Source organism: Tachyglossus aculeatus, chromosome 15, assembly GCF_015852505.1.
Source record: "Tachyglossus aculeatus isolate mTacAcu1 chromosome 15, mTacAcu1.pri, whole genome shotgun sequence".
Lineage (NCBI taxonomy): Eukaryota > Metazoa > Chordata > Mammalia > Monotremata > Tachyglossidae > Tachyglossus > Tachyglossus aculeatus.
In genome coordinates, this window is record NC_052080.1 from 16,554,071 (window position 1) to 16,577,517 (window position 23,447).

The following is a 23,447-nucleotide window of genomic DNA, read 5'->3' on the forward strand; positions in this document are numbered from 1 at the left end:
TCACAGTCTTAATCTCCATTTTATAGGTGAGGTTACTGAGGCACAGAGAAGTTAAATGATGTGCCCAAGGTCACACCACAGGCAAGTGGTGAAGCCAGGATAAGAACCCAGGTCCTTTGCATCAGACAGAGCCCCCCAGGGGACTTAGCATTGATACCACCTCTTTCTTTCTCCTCAGAGGCTGAGGAAGAAGAGAACCCAAATCAAAACAGGAAAGATGGTTTCCTGTTCCTAAAATTCCTTCCTTTCAAGGGAAAGAAACTGGTTCCTGCAGTTGCAACCCCAGATCGGATGCCAACTCAAGATGTACACAGGGAGAGGAGGGGAGCCTATTTCAGTCAGCCTAAGCCAGCCTCCCGGGAGCAAAAGGTCACGGAACATGATCACTTCCTGTTCGGAACCGCGGCCTGGAAGATAGTGACTGCCAAAGCCCGGAAGGCATGGAACCGATCCCACGGTTTGTCCATGGGCCAGTGACGAGGCCAGGAGGGGAACGGAGGAATGTCAGATCAACATGTCAGGGGAAAGGGGGAAGCAGGAGCTATCAGGCTCTTAGGAAGGAGTTCCATTCCCTAACCCTGTTCCTGATGGGAACAAGGGCCAAGAATTGGAGGCAGGTAGTCCATTTTTAGAGGGAATAAAGAGAATTAGCCACTGCCTCCCTGAAAGGGTAACCCTAATTTTCCACAGTTCCTCCCTCAGTTCTTCCAACTCTTGCCCAGTCTGCTTTCCAACCACTGCCCTTCTAGGCTGTAAACTCGTTGTGGGTAGGCAATGTGGAGATTCCACACCAGAGCAGAAAACGGTCCCTTAACTTTCCTAAAGCCACCCTCGGTGACTCACTCAACAATAATTGGCAAATGGGGGAGAGTTCTGCTGTGCCTGAGGATAACGAGATCTCTCACAGACAATAAACCCGCCCCACCTAGTCTCGCCCACTATCTTGCCTCCAGATCCAAGGACAGCAAGTGAGGGAGTGTGGATGGCTCAGCACGAACCATCACCACTTCTGTAAAAGCTACTGTAACGTGTGTTCTGTCTTTGCTAGGCTGTACCCTTACCATCTTGCCCTCCCATTCCTAGGCTTGAGGTATAGGCAGCCCTGACGGTGGTCTAATAATAATAATGGTATTTGTTCATGCACGGCTCTGTAAATGCTCAACAAATACTATTAATTGATTGATTGAATTGTATTTCCCCCAGTGCTTAGTATGGTGCTTGGCACATAGTAAATGCTTACAAATACCACAATTATCATTATTACTATGACATTATTGCTTGGTACCTCATCTGTAAAACAGGTATTAACATTGTGAGCCCCAGGTGGGACAGGGACTGTGTCCAACCTGATTAGCTTGTATCTACTCTAGTGTGCTTAGTACAGTGCCTGCACATAGTAAGTGCTTAACAAATAGCACAACATCAGCTCTAGTTTGATCTAGTTTGATGCTGGACAATTCAGGATAGGTATGAAAAGATCGTCATCTGGAAATTAGAGCCAAAACGATCAAAGTCTGAATTTCCCTATTGAAAAAATGAGTAAGTTTTCACCAGAAGGTGACAGATCTAACTGCAAGTCCTACAGTGTCTTCAATGGGTCTTTTATAATCAGAAGGGAAAAGTGATTCATTCCATTTTCCACTGAAAAAGGAAAAAAATGACCTGAAAACAAGTCTAACTTCAGTTATTTGAAACATGGGACTAGATTCAGCTGTGTAAAGGCTGGCATTTGGAAAACCAATCTCCAGAGATGTGAATGTCAATACTATAATTAGAGGTGATTTAGGGTCTCCACCATTCAAGGGAAATTACATAAATTTCTAAATCTGGAAGACGTTTGGGTAAGTGGCAGCCTTTGACTCTCCCACAGCTCTTTCGGAAACCCCATAAAATTTAAAGATAGTTGGGATATAAAGACATGAGACCAGAACACTTGTCAGCTTCTTTGGCCTGAGAGGTTCAAACAATTTGGCTCTTTGATGTCGAAGGATGGCTTGGCGTTTTGATGTTTACCTCAAGAAGCTGCGGCAGACTTTAACATTTCCAACCAAATTTATATTTGCTGAATTTCACCTTACCCACTGCTCCAAGGATGTGACAGATTTTCAGAAATGGTTTGAAAGTGTGCATATGAAGGAAAACAAATGGAACATATTACAAGCTCGCTGGAATTTGGGACATCCACACTTAATCCTTCCATGGGCCTAAAAATACATGGTGTAATATCAAGATCTGATTACTCTAATTGCTAAGTATTTTAGGACCATTTGACTTTTTTTTTCCATTTGGCAGAAACAGAAGGAAAAAACCAAAACCTACAATGGTAGATTTCAAGAATCATGGGTCGAGCCAACAGGAATGAGTCTTATGGCAAAGGTACCCCCTTATTCAGGGCAAAAGAATGGTACAGCACATGGTAAGTGATCAATAAATACCATTGACTGATTGATTGATTTTTTTTTGATTTTATGAAAGTGTGGAGTCAACCAGGACTCTAAAAATGTTTGACTTTAAAAAACAAATACATTTTTAAAAAAACCTTTCCTCGTAAATAGAGTGAAAGATAGGTGCCAAGATTCCATAATTTGAGGTTTGAAGGGACCGGGAAATAAATCCATGGTATTTATTGAGCACTTACTGTGTGCAGTGCACTATACTAAGCGTTTGGGAGCGTACAACGAGTTGGTAGATGAGTTCCCTGACCCCAGAGACCTTACAGTCTAGAGACGAGCAAACACAGTAGAGAAGTGATAAGATTGCAAATATCCCCTGCTCTCTACCCAGTCTTAGTAAAATACCCTGTTTAGAGGAGGCTTTCAATAAATACCAGATTGACTAATTAAAGAGCCAAGAAGCTAAGACAGTAGATAATAGTTTAACGGATACAAAGAACATCCTTTAATATGTGAAAATATTACCATATGTTTTTCAAAAGCCATGGTGCAACAGAAGGAAATCCAACGCACCCCGGGTCCTGGTTTTATGGTGGAAGGTCTGTTCTTTGTGGCAGGAGTCTGTCTAAGTGTAACCCACCAGCCTGAGAGTGTTGGGGAAAGTCTTCCTCATGCCCATACACTTTTCCTGGTCGATATAGAGGGAGTTGGCTTTGACAGCCAAGTCATGCTCCAAAGTGGCCTTGGTGTGGACCAGCATCTGAAGGGTGTCTTCGGCATCCCTCAGCCGCTGCTGCAGTTTCTGGACAGTGTCGTCGATCTCGTACACTTCGTGGACGAGGCTGCAATAGAGGACGAGAAGGTCGGAGGGTTTAACGGGATAGCGGTTCGACATCATGGTCCTCATCTAGACTGCGAGCCCGTTGAGGGCAGGGATTGTCTCTCTTTGTTGCTGAATTGTACTTTCCAGGCGCTGAGTACAGTACTCTGCACAGTCAGTGCTCAATAAATACTCCCGAATGAATGATTGAATTATGATGTGCGACCTGAGAGAGCCAGAAAGATTTTCTCGCTTGATGAATTATGTTTTGTGAGCGATTCATGGAAACGCCTCAACAACACACTGCATTCTTTCATGTAATGATGGACAGTCATGGTTTCTTGTTTCATGTCTATGGTTTTTCCAAAACGCTGTGGGAGTTGATTTAAACTAGGACACTGATGATGGGGAAATGGCAGCCTTAATTGGAATAAACTGCACACCTAAGTGAAATTCCTGGGAATCACCCCGAATAATCCTCACAAATGTCCTTTGAGAATGATCCGTGTGCTAGACGCTGAGCTAATGATGCCTGATTATGCATTGTGGCAACAAGAGGCGGAAGCCTGGTGTGGGCAGGGATTGTCTCTTTTTATTGTTGAATTGTACTTTCCAAGCACTTAGTACAGTACTCTGTGCACAGTAAGCGCTCAATAAATATGATTGAATGAATGAATGAAATCAAAATCAATCCATTAACTTCCCATGATGGAAAACTCTCACCATCCACTCAGATTTTTAATAACTTTTTATTATTATTCTGGCATTTCTTAAGTGCTTATTCTGTGACAAGCCATGGTTACAGTCCCTGTCCCACATGAGTCTAAGTAGGAGGGAGAACAGGTACTTAATCCCCATTTTACAGTTGAGGAAACTGAGGCACATTGAAGTTAAGTGACCTGCCCAAGGTCATACAGAATGTAAGTGACAGGAAAGAATTAGAACCCTGGTCCCCCGATTCCCAATCAATCAATCAATCAATCAATCGTATTTATTGAGCGCTTACTGTGTGCAGAGCACTGTACCAAGCCCACGCTCTTGCCACTAGGGCATGTTGCTTCAATAATGTGAATGACTGTTATCATTACACCCCCACAACCCTGATTTTCAGCATCAAAAAGGGGCCCAAGAATCCAAATTTCCTTCCCTGGGAGTGTCTTTAGTTCTGGGGTTTGGTTAGAGTGAAGTCTCAGAATGTATCGAGAGGCATGTTTTGATGTCATCAAGATGAAAACACGATGGAAAAAAAAAGCTGCGAAAAGCCCGAGGTTTACAGAAACCCCTGTTGAATGTGTCTCAGATCTTTAGGGAGGCTCATAGCAGAAGACTTGGTAATGAAATTTATGTTCCTGACTTGTTTATCATCCCAGGAGGGCTGCCTCTGATCTGCCCTCCTTTAGGAGTTCAAACTGACTTCAAAAGAAACTGTGTGTGAGGGGAGTGGGACGGAGGGGAGTAGGGTTCGAAGAGAGGTGAGAAGTGAACTGAACATACTCTGAGACTAATTCCGCAATCCTCTCCTTGATCTGAGTAGGGCTTTTGCTTTATTAGCGGGGTGTCTTAAGAGTCATCCCTCATGTAACATATTAAAAAAGGACCCGCATGGGAAAAGTTGAATTGAATAAAGAGCCCTTCAGTTCACGGCTTAAGCCTCTGCTAAAGCATTATACATGCACCAGTCTTCGAATGTATCATTATTTTGTCACTGACATGGGTCCGTAGCTACAAGGTGTTTTCTAGCAACCTGGACCGTAATGTCAGATACAAAGCCAAATTTAAGCTTCCAGCCGCATAATCATCCTCTTCTTTCACGTTTGGGAACAGAACAGTTGCCTAATCCTGACTGGAATGCAGGTGTTTCCGGTGGGAGTCGTTCCTTATTTGTGAATTACGGATGGATTCCATGTGCCTTCCCTCCCATAAAAATAAAGTTAGCACAGTCAAATCTCGGTCCAGGATGTTCGCTATTTAATCACGTCGGAAAAAGGCTTCCTTTCGCCTCGCCCAAAGTAACACCACTGAAGTTTAGGGGGTGGAAATGTGCTTAGAAAAATTATGTTGCTTATACGCCGGAACTTCTAATGACACCCCATGAGAGAGCAGTGTGTTTACTATGTGCAGGGAACTGCACTTAGCCTTTGGAAGAGTTCAACACAACAGAATTAGCAGACACGTTCCCTTAATGAGTTTACAGTCCAGAGGGGAGAGTCAGGCATTAATCTACAGAAGTAAATTACAGATATGTACGTAAGTGGAGTGGGGTTGAGGTTGGGGCGGCATAGATTACGCAGAAGGGAGAGGGAGTCTTTGATAATGGCATTTGTTAAGCACTTACTATGTGCAAAGCACTGTTCTAAGCACTGGGGGGGATACAAGGTGATCAGGTTGTCCCACATGGGGCTCATACTATTAATCCCCATTTTACAGATGAGGTAACTGAGGGACAGAGAAGTGAAGTGACTTTCCCAAAGTCACACAGCTGAAAAGTGGCAGAGTCGGGATTAGAACCCAAACCCATGCTCTTTCCACTGAGTCCCGCTGCTTCTCAGCACTTACTATGTACCAGACACTTTACTAAGCACTAGGGTGGAAACAAGCAGATTGAGTTGTTTACAGATGAAGCTCAGAGAAGTAAAGTGGTGTGCCCAAGGCCACACAGCAGACAAGTGGAGCTAGTATTAGAATCCATGATCTTCTGACTCCCAAGCCAGGGCTCTATCCACTAGGCTACGCTGCTTCTTAATGGAATATGTACTGGAAAATCTGGGGGTTTACAGTAATAAAACAATGGATAAAGCTCCCTGACTGAAATTCCTCCTTACCGGAGCTGAGCTGAATCTCGGCAGAGTTCCACATTTGGCCTCCTGGTGCGTTCGTCCAGTCTGGTCTGGGCCACTTTTAAAGGAGCAACCTTTTCCCTGATAGCTTTTCTGATTGCTTCTATCATCATCTCCGTCTGGAAGATCTCTTGGAGGGTCTAAATTGCAAAAGAGATAGAGTGGATAAGCAGAGGCTTGGAGGTCATAAAAATAATAAGTCATAATTGTGGTATTTGTTAAGCACTTACTATGTGCCAGGCACTGTACTAAGCACCGGGGTAGACACAAGCAAATCTGGTTGATCACAGTCCCTGCTCCTCATGAGGCTCATGATCTCATTTCCCATTTTACAGACGAGGGAACTAAGGCACAGAGAAATGAAGTGACTTGCCCAAGGTCACAACTGCAGGCAAGTGGTATCCACCCCAGCACTTTGAAGAGTGCTTGGCACGTAGTAAGTGCTTAACAAATATGATTATTACTATTAACCACATTTTTTCATTGGATTAACCAATCAATCATATTTATTGAGCACTCACTATGTGCAGAGCACTGTATTAAGCGCTTGAGTGTAAGTCCTTAGCAGAGTGCTCTGCACACAGTAAGAGCTCAATAAGTACAACTGACTGAGAATGAGGCTGAGAGTGCATTCTTATTTTTTTCCAAATGACCAAGTTAAGCACCTGTTTTAGTCATGATCGCATTATCGTGATTTCCACTTTCAGGCATTTCGAGAGGCGAACAAAGAAAACGCCACCTAAGTCACGACTTCCCTAACGACCGCTAGTATTCCCCATTTGATTTCCGGGTGGAAATCGCTTCCGTGCATCTAAGTAGGCCGAGAAGAAGGGATCTGACCTTGGCCAGGTGAGACTGAATCTTGTTCTTGGCATCCGCAGTTTCAGCAGTGCGATTGGTGAGTGCAACATTTACTTTATTGAACTGATTCCACATCTCATTTGCAGTCACAACCAAGAGGTTCTCGATGTCTTCTCTCAGTTTGGAGGACGAAGCCCGTTCACTCTGGGAACGCAGAATATTATTGTCAGTAAACTTGGCCCATGATTCTGGCACGGAGATCCTGAGGAGAGAAAACAGAGATGTCCAATAGCGAAACGCTTCAAACCCACTCTAGGCAACAGCAGACATAATATCTGTCTCTCCCTCTGGAGCGCAAATTGCTTGTGGGCCAGGAATATGTCTACCAAATCTGCTGTATTGTATAGTGCTCTGCACATAGTAAGTGCTCAGTAAATACCACTGACTGATTGCAAGAGTATTCATAGCCAATCGTATTTGTTGTTGTTGTTGTCTTATGTTGTCGAGTCGTGTCCGACCCATAGCAACGCCATGGACACATCTCTCCCAGAATACCCCACCTTCATTGGCAACCGTTCTGGTAGTGGATCCGTAGAGTTTTCTTGGTAAAAATACAAAAGTGGTTTACCATGGCCTCCTTCCACGCAGTAAACCTGAGTCTCTGCACTCAACTCTCTCCCATGCCACTGCTGCCCAGTACAGGTGAGTTTTGAATTGTAGCAGATGGCTTTCCACCTGCTAGCCACTGCCCAAGCTAGGAATGGAACGGTTATGCCTCTGCCTGACTCTCCCTCCAGTAGTCGAGACTGGTAGAGTACTGGAAACTCTCCAGGTGTGACCCTAAGAGGAATAAAATGACTTGCTCAAGTTTATGTGGTTAGCAATTGGCAGAGCTAGAATTAGAACTCAGATCCTCTGACTCCCAGGCCGTGCTCTTTCCGCTAAGCCACACTGTTTCTCTAGGGGATGCTGCTTCTCTGAATAAATAGTAATAATAATGATGGTATTTATTAAGCGCTTACTATGTGCAAAGCACTGTTCTAAGCGCTGGGGAGGTTACAAGGTGATCAGGTTGTCCCACAGGGGGCTCACGGTCTTAATCCCCATTTTTCAGATGAGGTAACTGAGGCACAGAGAAGTGAAGTGACTTGTCCACACTCACACAGCTGACAATTGGCAGAGCTAGGATTTGAACCCATGACCTCTGACTCCAAAGCCCCGTACTCTGACTCCAAAGTCCTGGCAGTCAAAGTGCTGCCCTGTAAAGACGTACACCCAAGAAGCACGCATAAGACTGCAAACAACTTCAGTGAATCAACCAGGCATTGTGGGCTAATAAAAACTGTGGTGCTTGCTAATCAATGGTATTTATTGAGCACTTGCTGTGTGCAGATCACTGTACTAACAGCTAGGGACAGTACGATACAACAGACGTGGCAGACACGTTTTCTGCCCACAATGAGCTGACAGTCTAGAATCTGTAAAGTGTGTTAAGCACTTACTATGTACCAAGTACATAGTACTTTCCTCTGTCTCATAAGTACATAACCTTGGCATTTTCTTGGATTCTTCTCTCTCATTTAACCTACACAGTCATTCTGTCACCAAACCCTGTCAGTTTCTGCCTTCATAACTGCTAAAATCCACCCTTTTCTCTCCATCAAAACTGCTGTTACGCTGATCCAAGCAGTTGCATCCTGCTTTGACTACTGCGACAGCCTCCTCACTGACCTCCAGACTCAAAGCTCTCTAAACTGTAGGCTCCATGTGGGCAGGGTATATGTCTACCAACTCTGTTGTATTATGCTCTCCCAAATGCTTAGCTTAGTGCTCTGCACACGTTAAGCTCTCATAAATGCCAGTGACTGATTGACTACCGCACCTCCTGTCTCTCCCCACTCCAGTCCTTACTTCACTCTGCTGGCCGGATCATTTTTCTGAAAAACTGATCAGTCCAGGTTTCCCCACTCATCAAAAACATCCAGTGGTTGCCTATCCCCCGCTCTTCATCAAACAGAAACTCATCGGCTCTAAAGCACTCAATTACCTTGTCCCGACCTACCTTTCCTTGCTGATTTTCCTACTAAATCCCAGCCCACACTTCATCAATGTATCTCAATCTCATCTATCTTGCCACCAATTTCTCACCCAAGCTTTCCCTCAGGGCTGGAACTTCCTTCCCTTTCATATCCAACAATCCAGCTCTCTCCCTGCTTTCAAAACCCTCCTAAAATCCCATCTCCTCCAAGAGGACTTCCCAGACTCAACCATTTATTTCCCCCATTCACCCTCCCCTCTGCAATGACTATAAACTTAGCTGTTTAGCCATTAGGCACTTTGATACTCCAGCCCTAGAGTATTTATATAAATATTCTTATCCTGTACTATTTCCCCTATTCCCCATCTACTTTAATGTCTGTCTCCCCCCGTAGACTAAGCTCCTGTGGGCAGGGCTTGCGTTTATCAACTATATTGTATTGTTCTCTCCCAAACAGTGCCCTGAACACAGTAAGCACTCAAAAAATACTATTAGTTGACTGATTGATTGGTCAGATAAGATTGGAAATGGTTTTCCTGTTCCCTCATAGAGAATCAGGCCCGGCATCCCCCACAAGTTGACATTCTCACATTCAATACTGTATGCCCAAATCTAAGGTCTTGGTTGGCATGAACACAATACTTTGAAGTAATCCTCTAGTTGTGACTGGCCGCCTTAGCACAATGTCTTTTTTCACTAGCACTTCAGACCCCACCTCCCACGGCAGATTCCTAAGATACTGTATTTCTCATGAGTCATGCAGTTCTTAGCTGGAAAAGCATTCAGTGGTTTCTTTGGGCAGAATGTAGAGGCTGAAGAGCACTTTGCCTGTTGCAACGGGGCCTCTTTCCACCAAAAATATGCGTAGAATAAAATGAAGTTGAATGAGGCAGAAATTTCAACTCCTAGATCACTGGCTATCACATATTTATCACTTGAAAATTGCAGTCCTGATTCTCCCAAGAGTAGTAATAGTAGTAGTAGTAGAAATAGTAGGATTTATTGAGTTCCCACTTCATACAATTCCCACTGTACCCTCTGGTTGGGAAGTACAGACCAGTGGTATTTACAGAGCATTTACTATGTGCTGAGCACTGTACTAAGAGCTTAGGAGAGTACAATACAAGAGTTGGTGGATATGTACCCTGCCCACAATGAGCAGAATAACAATAATTCAAAATTCTGGTAAGCACTGTGTACAAGCAAATCAGGTTGGACACAGTCCCTGTCCCACAAGGGGCTCAGTCTAAAACGGAGGGTCAAAAAGGACTTTAATCCCCATTTGACAGATGAGGAAAGGGAGGCCCAGAGAGGTTAAATCATTATTTGGCATTTGTTAGCACTTACTATGTGTCAAACACTGTTCTAAATGCTGGGGAGTGTACATGCTGATCAGACTGAACGTAGTCCTTGTCCACAAGGGGCTGGCCTTCTAACTAGAAAGACCACATATCAGTCCCCATTTTACAGTTGAGGAAACTGAGGCATTGAGAAGGTAAGTGACTTACCCAAAGTCACACAGCAGGTAAGTGGCAGAAGCAGGATTAGAACCCAGGGCTCCTGGTTCAGAATTCCATGCTCTTCCCATGAGGCCATTCTGCTTCCTTATTTAATTAACATCTTTCTGGGCATGGGGTTTGATGAAAAGATTGCATGTTGCTAAGGACAGCTGTCCCCACAAAACAAAGTTTTTAGGGGTGCTCTGCACACAATAAGCGCTCAATAAATATGATTGAATGAATGAATAGGGGCAGCTTCTGGTTAGGGTTCTTCTCCAGTTACCGTGTTTTCAACCCACCAGTCTGAAAAACCAAAATGACTCACGTGGCATCGAATCGCTCCACCCCCTTGAAGTAGCCGATCCCGTCAGACGTGTTTCGGAGGTATTGGCATTTATCATCAATCCAGTAGGCCGCCTGCTTGTCATTGAGGTCTTTTTCCAATTCATGTTGGGCTGCTCTGTCAGACCTGAATCACAAATAAAGAAAATCTCAAGGTCCATTTAAGCAAACTAAATACACCCCTAGGCCTGAAGGTGTGGGCTTACTATAGTGCCCTGCACACAGTAAACACTCAGTAAGCACGCTGTGGATGGGGAATGTGTCTGTTTATTGCTATATTGTACTCTCCCGAGAGCTTAGTACAGTGCTCGGCACACACGAATCGCTCAATCAATACGTTTGAATGAATGATTGGGAGAGTGCAATACAGCAAGTACATTTTATAATATGAAGTGTTCCAAAAAAGGAGAAAATGGAAAGGAATGAATCCAAAATCTCAAGGCTTACTTAAGCAATCTAAATAATAATAATTCATAATTGTGGCATTTGTTAAGCTCTTACTCTGCGCCAAGTCTTGTACTAAGCGCTGGGGTGGATACAAGCAAACCAGGTTGGGGGCAGGTCATTCGGCCCTGGCTGACCTTGGCCTTCCTCCCTCCCTTCTCTTCCTTCCTCCACAATGCTTCCTGTTGTGCCCCTAACTTTCAGCCCTCTATTTTTCACAAACGTGTCCGGAAAAGTCACAGGTGAGAAAGACCAGTGAGTTCTGGGACCGTCCGGGAACCGGAATGCCTCCTCTCCGGGTGTGTGGTGTGAGGTGGAGGGGTCTTTCTGCATGCATTAAGTGCTCAATAAATACCACTGAATGAACAAATCAGTAATAAAATATCAACGAAAACACAGCTGGGCACCTTTGGAGAGTTAGAGGATGGAAAACAGTAGTGTGTTCAAATAAGGCGGCCCCTTTAGGTTCCTGAAAAACTTTTAATAGATGTTTTGCTAATGGCCAGAAGGCATTCAGATCAAAGGAAAGAGGGAATAGAAATTAAACATTTAAAACTTTATCTTTAAAGGGAGGAGAAAACATTTTTCTTACGCCAGTTGAGACAAAGCCTTGTCCAGATGTCGCCTCATTCTTTCTTGACAAGATTTAACAACGTCGACCTCCTACTCGATCGAAAGACAGAATGCCATTAGCGCTTTTGATATCGATTCCGGTATCGCTCCAATTTGTCCCTCTGACACATCTTATCTCAAAACGCCAAGCTCTACACTGACCCAGATGCTTTAGAATATTTGAAATAGAGAAGGAAATACCCGAAGGGACTCTCTGGGCTTCAGGAAAAAAGGAGCCAAGAGTTGATGGGCTTTCAGAAGCTATGGCCCGTGAGTTAGGAATTTCTGCCCAATCAATAGCCATCTTGACCCGCCCCTTAAGGAAGACAGGAGAACTAGGAAGCAGGCAGGAGAGAGTGGATGACGGCTACAGAAAGGAGAAAAGGGGAATTAGAGACAATGATTGACTGAAATCAGCTGGACCTCTCTTCAGCTCACTGAAAGGATAGGAGAGGGGTAAAGAGCCGGCTTTTTCAACTAACCTATCAATCAATCGTATTTGTTGAGCACTTACTGGGTGATGACACTGTACTAAGCGCTTGGGCTCGTGCTTCCCAAGCACCGTTTTTGGGAAGCGGCGCGGTATAGTGTATAGAGCACGGGCCCGGGAGTCAGAAGGTCATGGTCTCTAAGCCCGGCTCTGCCACCTGTCTGCTGTGTGACCTTGGGCAAGTCCCTTTACTTCTCTGTACCTCAGTTACCTCATCTGTGAAATGGGGATTGAGACTATGAGCCCCTTGTGGAACAGGGACTGTGTCCCACCTGCTTGTATCCACCCCAGTGCTCAGTACAGTTCTTGGAACATAGTAAGGGCTTAACAAATACCACTGTTATCATTATTATTATTATGGTCACGGAGCCAGCAAGTGGTGGTATTTGTTAAGTGCTTACTATGTGCCAGGAACTGTTTTAAGCACTGGGGTAGATGATGATGATGGTATTTGTTAAGTGCTTACTATGTGCCAGGCACAGTTCTAAGCACTGGGGTAGATAAAAGATAACCAGGTTGGACACAGTTCCTGTCCCACATAGGGTTTACATCTTAATCCCCATTTTACAGATGAGGGAACCGAGGCATGGAGTAGTGAAATGACTTACCCAAGGTCACACAGTAGAAAAGTGACAGAGCCAGGATTAGAACCCAGGTCCTTCTGATTCCCGGCCCGTGCTCTATCCACAAAACCATACTACTTCTCCAGCAGACCTGGGATTAGAACTCAGATCCTCTGATTTTCAAGCTCATACTCCTCCCACTCGACTATGCCACTTCTCATCTATCTAAAGCGCAGTGGTGTTAGCTTGCACTGTCAGGAGTCTGGATTGCCAATTTAAATCTGTTAATCCAAATATATTCTCAAAAACACTGAAGTTCCTGGTATTCTTTCTTCCTCTTGTCTCCCACTTCAGAGATTGGATTATTCTTCAAGTCTTTCCCCTCCATACGCGGCATTTCCTTTGAATACAAAAGTCTCCTCTCCCAAATGCAAGATACTCAATGTCAAAATTGTTTCTTCACTGGCACAGTCCCCATTACCCTGCTGGAGTGGCTTTTGTAGAAAATTCCACAGCAGGCTGTTTGTGCTGCCTGGTTTATCAATGGCCCAGAGACCCAGTGTCCTCTCTGGGAATAAAAACGTTCAGTTATCCTCCGGGGATTTATTGCTATGTACTTATGGTACCCACAGAACAAGGTGAAACGTTTTTAATACTTGTAGAACTAAAATCAGGGAAGACACACACACACAGACATGTATTTTCCAGGCAAATAGATCCAGGCTGGAATCCTGCTGAAGGATATATTTTGAGTCATTGTACAGATGAATATACACCCAAGAGCTTCCAGCCAAGAGGTTTGGCTTATCTTACAGTATATTACACTACTATGGTATGTAAAGTATGGGAACATCTTTGAGATTCTTGCCCCGAGGGCGGGCGGACACTAGGATTGCAATAGTGAGGAAAAGGTCACTGTGGGCTTGGCTGAGAACATCATCTAACAGTCAAATAGTGGAGGGAGAGACATTCAAAAGGGGCAGTCTTTCGGGATATAGCTCTCCATCATCACAGCACCCTGGAATCAGAGAATCAACAGCCTGTCCTCTCTCATCTAAAATTGAAAGTATCATGACCAAGATTACAAAGAAGTAAGAGGTGTTTGGTTGGTTGGTGGTCCTTAAGTGTTTACTATGCGTCAACACTTTTCTAAACGCTGCCGTAGGTACAAGTCAATTAGGTTGGATACAGTCCCTGTCCCACATGTCACAGTCTTCAGTGGGTGGGAGAACAGGTATTGAATCCCCTTTAAACAGCTGAGGAAACAGGCACAGAGCAGTTAAGTGACTTGCCTAAAGCCACACAGCTAGAAATTAGCAGAGCAATAGGCAGAGTCGGGATTAGAACCCAGGTCCTCTGATTTCCAGGCTCACGCTCTTTCCACTAGACCACACTGCTTCCCTAAATGCAAATGGCGTAAAAGCTCTTTGTGAGCAGGGAACATGCCTACCAACTATGTTACATTGTACTCTCCCAAGCACTTAATACAGTGCTCTGCACACACAATAAACATTTGATTGATTAAAAGTAATTTTATAAGACATACTTCTTTTTATATGGCTTAGTTTACATAAAGTTTCTCAGGAAAGCAGCATGGCTCAGTGGAAAGAGCACGGGTTTTGGAGTCACAGGTCATGGGTTCAAATCCCACCTCTGCCACTTGTCAGCTGTGTGACTTTGGGCAAGTCACTTAACTTCTCTGGGCCTCATCTGTAAAATAGGTATTAAGACTGTGAGCCCCACGTGGGACAACCTGATCACCTTGTATCCCCCCAGCGCTTAGAACAGTGCTTTGCACATAGTAAGCACTTAACAAACACCATCATTAGTATTATTATTTATTGGGCATCTGTGCGTGAACTCGGGTTTTGTCTACATGAGGCAAGAATTTCCCAATAATGGTGACCGGGGCTCAAAAATTGGCCCTCTTTCCCAGACTTTCAAGCCAAAGAATGAGCATTTAAGCTGATGTTAGGTGTGAAACAGACTGAGTTTGCCCATTTTGAGACCAACAGGGCAGAAGTCTTTTGTAAAGAAGGCTGGACTCCACCTCACATGAACATCTACAGAAACAGCATGGCCCAGTGGAAAGAGTATGGACCTGGGTTCTAAACCTGGCTCCACCGCTTGTCTGCTATGTGACCTTGGGCAAGTCACTTAACTTCTCTGTACCTCAGTAAAATATGTAAAATGGAGATTAAATCCTACTCCCTCCTAGTCAGACTATAGCCCCCGTATGGGACTGTGTTCAACCTGATTAACTTCAATCGTATTTATTGAGCGCTTACTGTGTGCACAGCACTGTACTAAGCGCTTGGGAAGTACAAGTTGGCAACATATAGAGACTGTCCCTACCCAACAGTGGGTTTACAATCTAGAAGATTGTGCTCACAGTCTAGAAGCTGTATCTAGTGTAATAATTGTGGTATTTGTCAAGCGCTTACTATGTGCTAAGCACTATTCTAAGTTCTGGGATAGATACAAGGTAACCAGGTTGTCCCACAGAGGGCTCGCAATCTTAATCCCCATTTTACAGATGAGGGAACTGAGGCACAGGGAAGTGAAGTGACTTGCCCCAAATCACACAGCTGATAAGTGGCGGAGCCGGGATTAGAACTCACAATCTCTGACTCCCAAGCCCAGGCTCTTTCCACTAAGCCACACTGCTAGTATCTACTAAGAGCAGTGCTTGGCACATAGTAAGCGCTTACTACTAACTGAGGTCCTCTGACTCCCAAGCCCGTGCTCTTTCCACTAGGCCACACTGCTTCTCAGTGTACTTGTGATTTTATTCTTCAGCCAATGTAGATGTGCTGGAAAATCTGTTCCAAGTAAAATATAAATTCAGGGCCTAACTCAATAGGCACAGTGTGCTTAACATCATGCAAACAAATTTTGAAAGCAAAATTGCGAGATTAAATATTTAATGAGGAAAACACCAAGGCGAGTAAATTTCCACTTTCTGACATTTAAGACACCCCCCACTCCTCTCCCCAAGCACTCACAAAAGAGTCTAGTATGATAAGCTATGAAATTCACTTCATTTCTTCAGTGATCGTTATTTTAAGTTGATTATTTTTTCCACTACAAATCACTAACACCATTAATCAAGTTAATAATAATAAGGTTATTTATAAAACCAGCCATTTGTTTAATGAAAAATCTTGCTTAGTTAAATATTTGCTGAGCTGCCTATTCGTTGGTAACTCTTTCTGCATATTATAATAATTTTCATTTTATACTTTAGTATCCCATTCCCTAAGAGAGTTGCAACAAAAACTTACTGTTAGCAATTGTTTTTCCACATCATCATGAACCAGATCGATACCCATCCTCTTCTCTCTGTGAAATAAATTTTCTTGGGCAACCTATTAATACAACAAAGAACCAATGGAATCATTAGTACTTCAATTTAATTGCAGGGTTAACTTGCTCTGATATTTTCCTATAAAATACATAAACCACTATTTTATCATCTCTAAGGCCAAAGAAATTAATTCCAGTGTCTCCAAAATGAATGATTTAGTAGTACAATGAATATGTCTTAGGCTAAATCAGAACTGCTTCTCTTAATATCTCAAGTAAAGAACAGGAAAGTTGGAAGCGAGAAAGCTACAAAATCTTACTGAATAAGATCTTCTCTTTCTTAACTGCACTTGGCACTGGACTAGATATTTGGAAACTTTATAAGTGGATGCTTGCCAAAATTCCTACGTGTAAATTCCTATCCTTAAAAAAAATATCTCCCTTGACCCCATGGCTCCCTCCAGTTATTACCCCATCTCCTCCTCCTGGAAACATTAGCTAACTTTGGCTTCACTGACACTGTTTTCACCTGGTTCTCTCATTTCTCTAACAGCTCCCTCTTTAAATCAATCAATGTCATATTTATCAATCAATCAGTCAGCACTTAGAACAGTGCTTTGCACATAGTAAGCACTTAACAAATACCATCATTATTATTATTATTTATTAACAGAACACTGCACTCATCAGTAAAATGGGGATTAAGACTGTGAGCCCCCCATGGGACAACCTGATCACCTTGTAACCTCCCCAGCACTTAGAACACTGCTTTGCACATAGTAAGCAGCTTAATAAATGTCATCATTATTATTATTAAGTCCCTCCGACAGCCCCAGTGTAACAGGGTGCTGATGTCACATACATTAGGCAACAACATTAGGGGAGTTGACATGACAGCATTGCTTCAAAACCACAGCAACCCCAGATTTAAGAGGACTCTTGAAATTTTGATCCTTAGGAATGAAAAAAAAAAACAATTTTGCAGAGGGAATCTCACTTGCTCGTTAATAATAATGATGGCATTTGTTAAGCGCTTACTATGTGCCAAGCACTGTTCTAAGCACTGGGCCAACCCACTCTCTTCCACTCTCCACATAAATGCATCCTCAAAGCCTGCAATGGCATTAGTAGCCTTGGATCAGTGTCCTGAGGCAGGCGTTGAACTATGCAGGAGCTATGAAATCAATCAATAACATTTATTAAGAGCTTACTGTGCACAGAGCACTGTACTAAGCACTTGGGAGAGTGTGATATGTTTGGCAGAAGACCAAAAGACCTCCAAATGGGCTACAAACTTCGCTGTCATGCCTGTTCTGGAATCACTTTAGCGCTCACGGCAGCTCTGGGTATTCATTCATTCATTCAATTGTATTTATTGAGCACTTACTGTGTGCAGAGCACTGTACTAAGTGGTTGGGAAGTATAAATCAGCAACATATTGAACATTGCTACAGCAGACCGGACAAGACTGTCCTCAATGTGGGCTTTAAGCAGGGCAGAAAAGAGCCACATGGACCGTTTTAGGTTTGGGAAGGGAAATGCCATCAGATGGGGAATTTAGAGGCAGGCTTCATTCCTAAAAGTGTATTTTCGCAAGCACCAGCTAGAGAATGAAGAACTCTCTTGAGGAACCAAAACCTCAACAGAGTTTTGGAGGAATGCAGTAGAACTCTTCATCACATTTCAGCATGCTGAAATCCAGAAGCGCCGACTTTAGTTTGTAGTTTTCCGTGAGATTGTGCCCTCAGGCCTGACTGATAATTGGCCTGGAATCTGTTTGACTGACAACTGCTTCTTGGGGTTCTAAGCATATTTGAGCTGCACCATTCATTCAATTGTATTTATTGAGCGCTTACTGTGTGCAGAGCACTGTACTAAGCGCTTGGAAAGTACAATTCGGCAACATATAGAGACGGTCCTACCCAACAACGGGCTCACAGTCTAGAAGGTCCCAGGTCTGCCACTGGCATGTTGTATGATCTTAAGCAAGTCACCTATCCAATCATATTTGTTTTTAATTGCTTGCTTACCATGTGCAGAGCTCTGTACTAAATGCTTGGAATAGTTCAATACAACAGAATTGGTTGACCATGTTCCCTTTCCCAGTAGTTTACAACCTAGAGAGGAGCCCGGCATTACAATAAATTAAGGATATGCACCTAAGTGCTGTGTGGCTGAGGGGGAATTTCAAGTGTTTATAGGGTCGAAATTCAAGTACATAGGTGAACCAGAAGGATCTCACTTCTCTGAGCCTGTTTCTTAGGAAAATGGGATGAGATAGATAATAATAATAATAATAATGATAGCATTTATTAAGTGCTTACTATGTGCAAAGCACTGCTCCAAGCGCTGAACTGAAATGCTCTGTCAATCAGTCAGATGAAGAGTTGTCAGGACACTTGAGGTTGTCTTTTTTCCATCTGCCTGCTGATATTAGGTAGGGGCCCAGATTTAGACTTACCCAAGCAGACTCAACCTAAAAAGTGGCCTTTCGGGGAAAATACGCATAGTCCTGAAAGATCCAGTTACCTGAGTTGGTGACTAGGGCCTATGGCTTAACATTACAGTCTCATTTTTCCATATCTGAAATATGGGTAACACCTGGAGGTGGGATGAACTTAATTAGCTCACATTTGCACAGTGCTCCGAAATTTAGTTCCAAGATACTCGTTTCATGGGTATTTTTCAAGTTAATCATGTGGTGGTGATAAATGCGTTTGTTTTTATGGTGTTCGTTAAGCACTGGTTATGTGTCGTGCCTTGTTCTAAGCGCTGAGGTACATACAAGTTAATCAGGTCAGACAGAGACCCAGTCTCACATGGGGCTCACTGACAAAGGTAAATAATCAAGATCTTTATTGCTCTATTGTCCTTGCCAAGCGCTCGGTACAGTGCTCTGCACAAAGTAAGCGCTCAATAAATACAATTGAACGAATGAGTGAAAGACAATATTTGAGAGACGGGAATATGAGATTTTCAAATCAGTACACCGAGAGCCCAGATCTTCAGGGTTCTGAATGATGAGGAAGAGAAACTGTGGAGTAATTCTATTCTGATCTAGAAAACCTGACCTCTAGTAGGTGGATCAGATGATGAAGGTTTTGTTAACCCTGAACTCAGCCGAGAATGTATTGATAAAAGCCTTCTGCCATGACACGGTTCAAATGAAATTTAATTCAGTATTTGAATAGCCACAGGAAAGCAGGCTCCTAGATTATAGTATATCGATTACAGACTTTCACTGGCAAACTGCTATTTAGACTGTGAGCTCGTAGTGGGCAGGGAATATATCTGTTTATTGTTTTAATGTACTCTCCCAAGCGCTTAATACAGCACTTGGCACCCAGTAAGTGCTCAATAAACACGATCGAATGAATGAATAGATATTTACCTGAAGAGGGGCCTCTGTTTCAGCCAGGGCCCTTTCCAATCGCTTCTTGACGTCAGAGAGGGCATTTGTCTCGCCAATCATTTCATCGATCTCGTGAGTGAGTTCTGATTTCCAGAATCCTATATCGTTGACTCGCTCGCACAGATTTTTGGTGGTGTCTGACTGGGTTTTTCTCGTTTGCTGGTCCTTATCTTGGATCATCCGCGACGTGTCTACTCTTAGCCTCTCAGCATTGTGTCGGGATGTTTCAGACTCTTTGTAGTTTGTTAGGTTGGATCGATACCAATCGTCAGGGGTATACCTGGTGAAGAGGGTCGTCCTATTGGAAATAAAGGGGAGCATCTTGCTTTCGGATAACCCCTGAGAGCTTTTGGAAAATGGAGCCAACGAGGGTATGTTGGATGCCACTTTATAATAGGTGGTTGGTCTCCACGGTAAACTCAAGCTATGGGTCAGAGAGTAGTGAGGGAAACGGTTCTTGTAACTGGACGCCATGGTACTGATGGCCGGCAGGAAATTGGTGGATGTTGGTCTGGGGTGGGCGTAAGTTGCCGTTAAGGTAGAGCCTAAGAGTTCCATGGTGAAAAATCACTCTTGGAAATCTCTCCTGCATAAACCAAAACAAACAAGGTTACTAAGAATAACCAGTCTGATGAAATCATCTTGTTAAAAATAATCATGATAATAATAATTGTGGTATTTGTTAAGTGCTTACTATGCACCAGGCCATGCTCTAAGCACTGGGGTAGTACCAGGGGAACTAGTAAGTTTCGGCCTCGAAGACTTCAAAAATTATCACACTCTATGTGGATGGAAGTGAGCACTGAAGGCAGTGTCACCCAGCAATCTATCTCAGCATGTAGAACAGTGCCAGGTACATAATAAGTGCTTAGCAAATACCATAATAATAATAATAATCTAGACTGTGAGCCCACTGTTGGGTAGGGACTGTCTCTATATGTTGCCAACTTGTACTTCCCAAGCACTTAGTACAGTGCTCTGCACACAGTAAGTGCTCAATAAATATGATCGATTGATTGATTAATAGTCATTACTATTATCTACCTCAATGCTTAGAACAGTGCCTGCCACATAGTAAGTGCTTAACAGATACCATAATTAGTATTATTATCATTATTATCTATCTCAGCACTTAGAACAGTGCCAGGTACATAGTAAGTGCTTAGCAAATAACATAATAATAATTATTATTATTATCTACCTCAGTGCTTAGAACAGTCTCTGCCACATAGTAAGTGCTTAACAAATACCATAATTATTATTATTATCTAGCTCAGCGCTTAGAACAACGTCTGCCACATAGTAAGTGCTTAACAAATACCATAATTATTATCTACCTCAGCGCTTAGAAAAGTGCCTGGCACTTAGTAAGCGCTTAACAAATACCATAATGATAATAATCATTATTAATCATAATGATCATTATCATCTACCTCAGCACTTAGAACAGTGCCTGGCGCATAGTAAGCGCTTAACAAATACCATAATTATTATTATTCTCTACCTAAGCGCTTAGAACAGAGCCTGGCACTTAGTAAGCACTTAACAAATACCGTAGTTATTATTATCTACGTCAGCGCTTAGTAAAATGTCTGGCACTTATTAAGCACTTAACAAATACCATAATGATAATAATGATATTATTATAACTAATAATTACTAATGATATTATCATAACTAATGATTACTAAGTACTTAATAATATAATAATTATATTTAATAATATAGTAATTATTATTATCTACTTCAGGGCTTAGAACAATGCCTGGAACATAGTAAGTGCTTAACGAATACCATAATTATAATTATTCTCTCCCTAAGTACTTAGAACAGAGCCTGGCACTTAGTACGCACTTAACAAATACCATAATGATAATAATGATATTATTATGAATAATCATTACTAATTATTTAATAATATAATAATTATTATTATCATCTACCTCAGTGCTTAGAACAGTGCCTAGCACATAGTAAGCACTTAACAAATACCATAATTATTATTATTCTCTACCTAAGCGCTTAGAACAGAGCCTGGCACTTAATAATAATAATAATGATGATGGTATTTGTTAAGCGCTTACTATGTGCAAAGCACTGTTCTAAGCGCTGGGGGGAATACAAGGTGATCAGGTTGTCCCACGTGGGGCTCACAGTCTTCATCCCCATTTTCCAGCTGAGGCAACTGAGGCTCAGAGAAGTTAAGTGACTTGCCTAAGGTCACACAGCAGACATGTGGCGGAGCGGGATTAGAACCCATGACCTCTGACTCCCATGCCCGGGCTCTATCCACTGAACCACGCTGTTCCTAAAGCACTTAACAAATACCATTGTTGTTGTTGTTATTATTATTATTACTATTATTATTACTACCAATAGTAAAGGTAATAGAAGCAACGTGGCTCAGTGGGAAGAGCACGGGCTTGAAGTCAGAGGTGATGGGTTCAAATCCCAGCCCCACCAACTGTCAGCTGTGTGACTATGGGCAAGTCACTTAACTTCTCTGGGCCTCAGTGACCTCATCTGTAAAATTGGGATTAAGACTGTAAACCCCCCAGCGCTTAGAAGAGTGTTTTGCACATAGTAAGCGCTTAACAAATACCGTCATTATTATTATTATTATTATTATTAATATTACTATTACCTGCCTGGCAGAGGGGTCTTGTGGTGTCGAGTCCAGGCCGGGACGCTCCCGCGGAGGATCCGCGCTCAACTTCGGCCTGCGCTCGGCCCCGCCCCCTCCACTGTGACCGACCGCCCCGCGGACCAATCAGCGGCCGCCCTGCCCGGGCCCGCCGAACCCTATTGGTCGAGCCGGAGGGGGCGGGAGCAAGGAGCCTGGGAGAGCGCTGTTGCCATGGACGCATCTCGCCCCTAGCAACGGCTACCCCGCATTGGGAAACCTTCCCCCCCCCCCACAGCCTAGACTGGGGAGGAGAAAAAGAAGGGGTGGCAAATTCAATTCGGTTCAATTCAGTCGTATTTAGTGAGCCCTTACTGGGTGCAAAGCACTGAACTACCACGGGAAGCAACGTGGCTCAGTGGAAAGAGCAAGGCCTTTGGAGTCAGAGGTCATGGGTTCAAATCCCAACTCCGCCAATTGTCCGCTGTGTGACTTTGGGTAAGTCACTTAACTTCTCTGGGCCTCAGTGACCTCATCTGTAAAATTGGGATTAAGACTGTGAGCTCCCCGTGGGACAACCGCATCACCTTGTAACTCCCCAGCGCTTAGAACGGTGCTTAATAAATGCCATATTATTATGATTATTACTAAGCTCTTGGGAGAGTGCAATATCTCCCACTTCCTTCTGCGTCACCTTCTCTCCCTTTTCTCTTCCCCCCCTCACCCTGCCCCACAGCACTTACAATAATGATGGCATTTGTTAAGCGCTTACTATTTGCGAAGCACTGTTCTAAGTGCTGGAGGGCTACAAAGTGATCACGTTGTCCCTCGTGGGGCTCACAGTCTTCATCCCCACTGTACAGATGAGGGAACTGAGGCACAGAGAAGTTAAGTGACTTGCCCAAAGTCACACAGCTGACGATCGGCAGAGCCGGGATTCAAACCCATGACCTCTGACTCCAAAGCCCGAGCTCTTTCCACTGAGCCACGCTGCTTTTCCTCTGCACTTCACCGACAATGAGTGCCAGTGGTGAAAGATCAAAACCCAGGTAGAAAAGGCTAAAGGCGGGTCTGCAGGGACCCAAACCTTGCCACCCAGGGCATTTCCCCAATTCATCAAGCAGCAAAGCAAGCTCTGCTTCAACGCAACCACTCCTGAGATTCCCAAATCCCACTGATTCGAATGTTAAAAGGAAGCCAGAATAGTCAGTGTAACTTTTTCTCCCCTCAGCTTCATTTTGACTATCAAGGCTTGCCTTATAATACT

General features: G+C 43.5%; 1 protein-coding gene and 1 non-coding gene across 2 annotated transcripts; both read right to left on the reverse strand.

Moving 5' to 3' along the window:
* Nucleotides 1-2,883: 2,883 nt before the first annotated feature.
* Nucleotides 2,884-22,253, reverse strand: TEKT3 (tektin 3). The gene is made up of 8 exons (XM_038757324.1): nucleotides 22,202-22,253; nucleotides 19,537-20,143; nucleotides 16,124-16,207; nucleotides 11,767-11,837; nucleotides 10,714-10,857; nucleotides 6,891-7,113; nucleotides 6,036-6,190; nucleotides 2,884-3,235 (listed from the first exon to the last, which is right to left on the reverse strand). The coding sequence occupies exons 2-8, from the start codon at nucleotides 20,113-20,115 to the stop codon at nucleotides 3,019-3,021; spliced, it is 1,473 nt and encodes a 490-aa protein (XP_038613252.1). The 5' UTR covers nucleotides 20,116-20,143; nucleotides 22,202-22,253; the 3' UTR covers nucleotides 2,884-3,018.
* On the reverse strand, nucleotides 7,564-7,701 carry LOC119937891. The gene has a single exon (XR_005454263.1). It is a non-coding gene; the product is annotated as a small nucleolar RNA SNORA7 (small nucleolar RNA).
* Nucleotides 22,254-23,447: the final 1,194 nt, after the last annotated feature.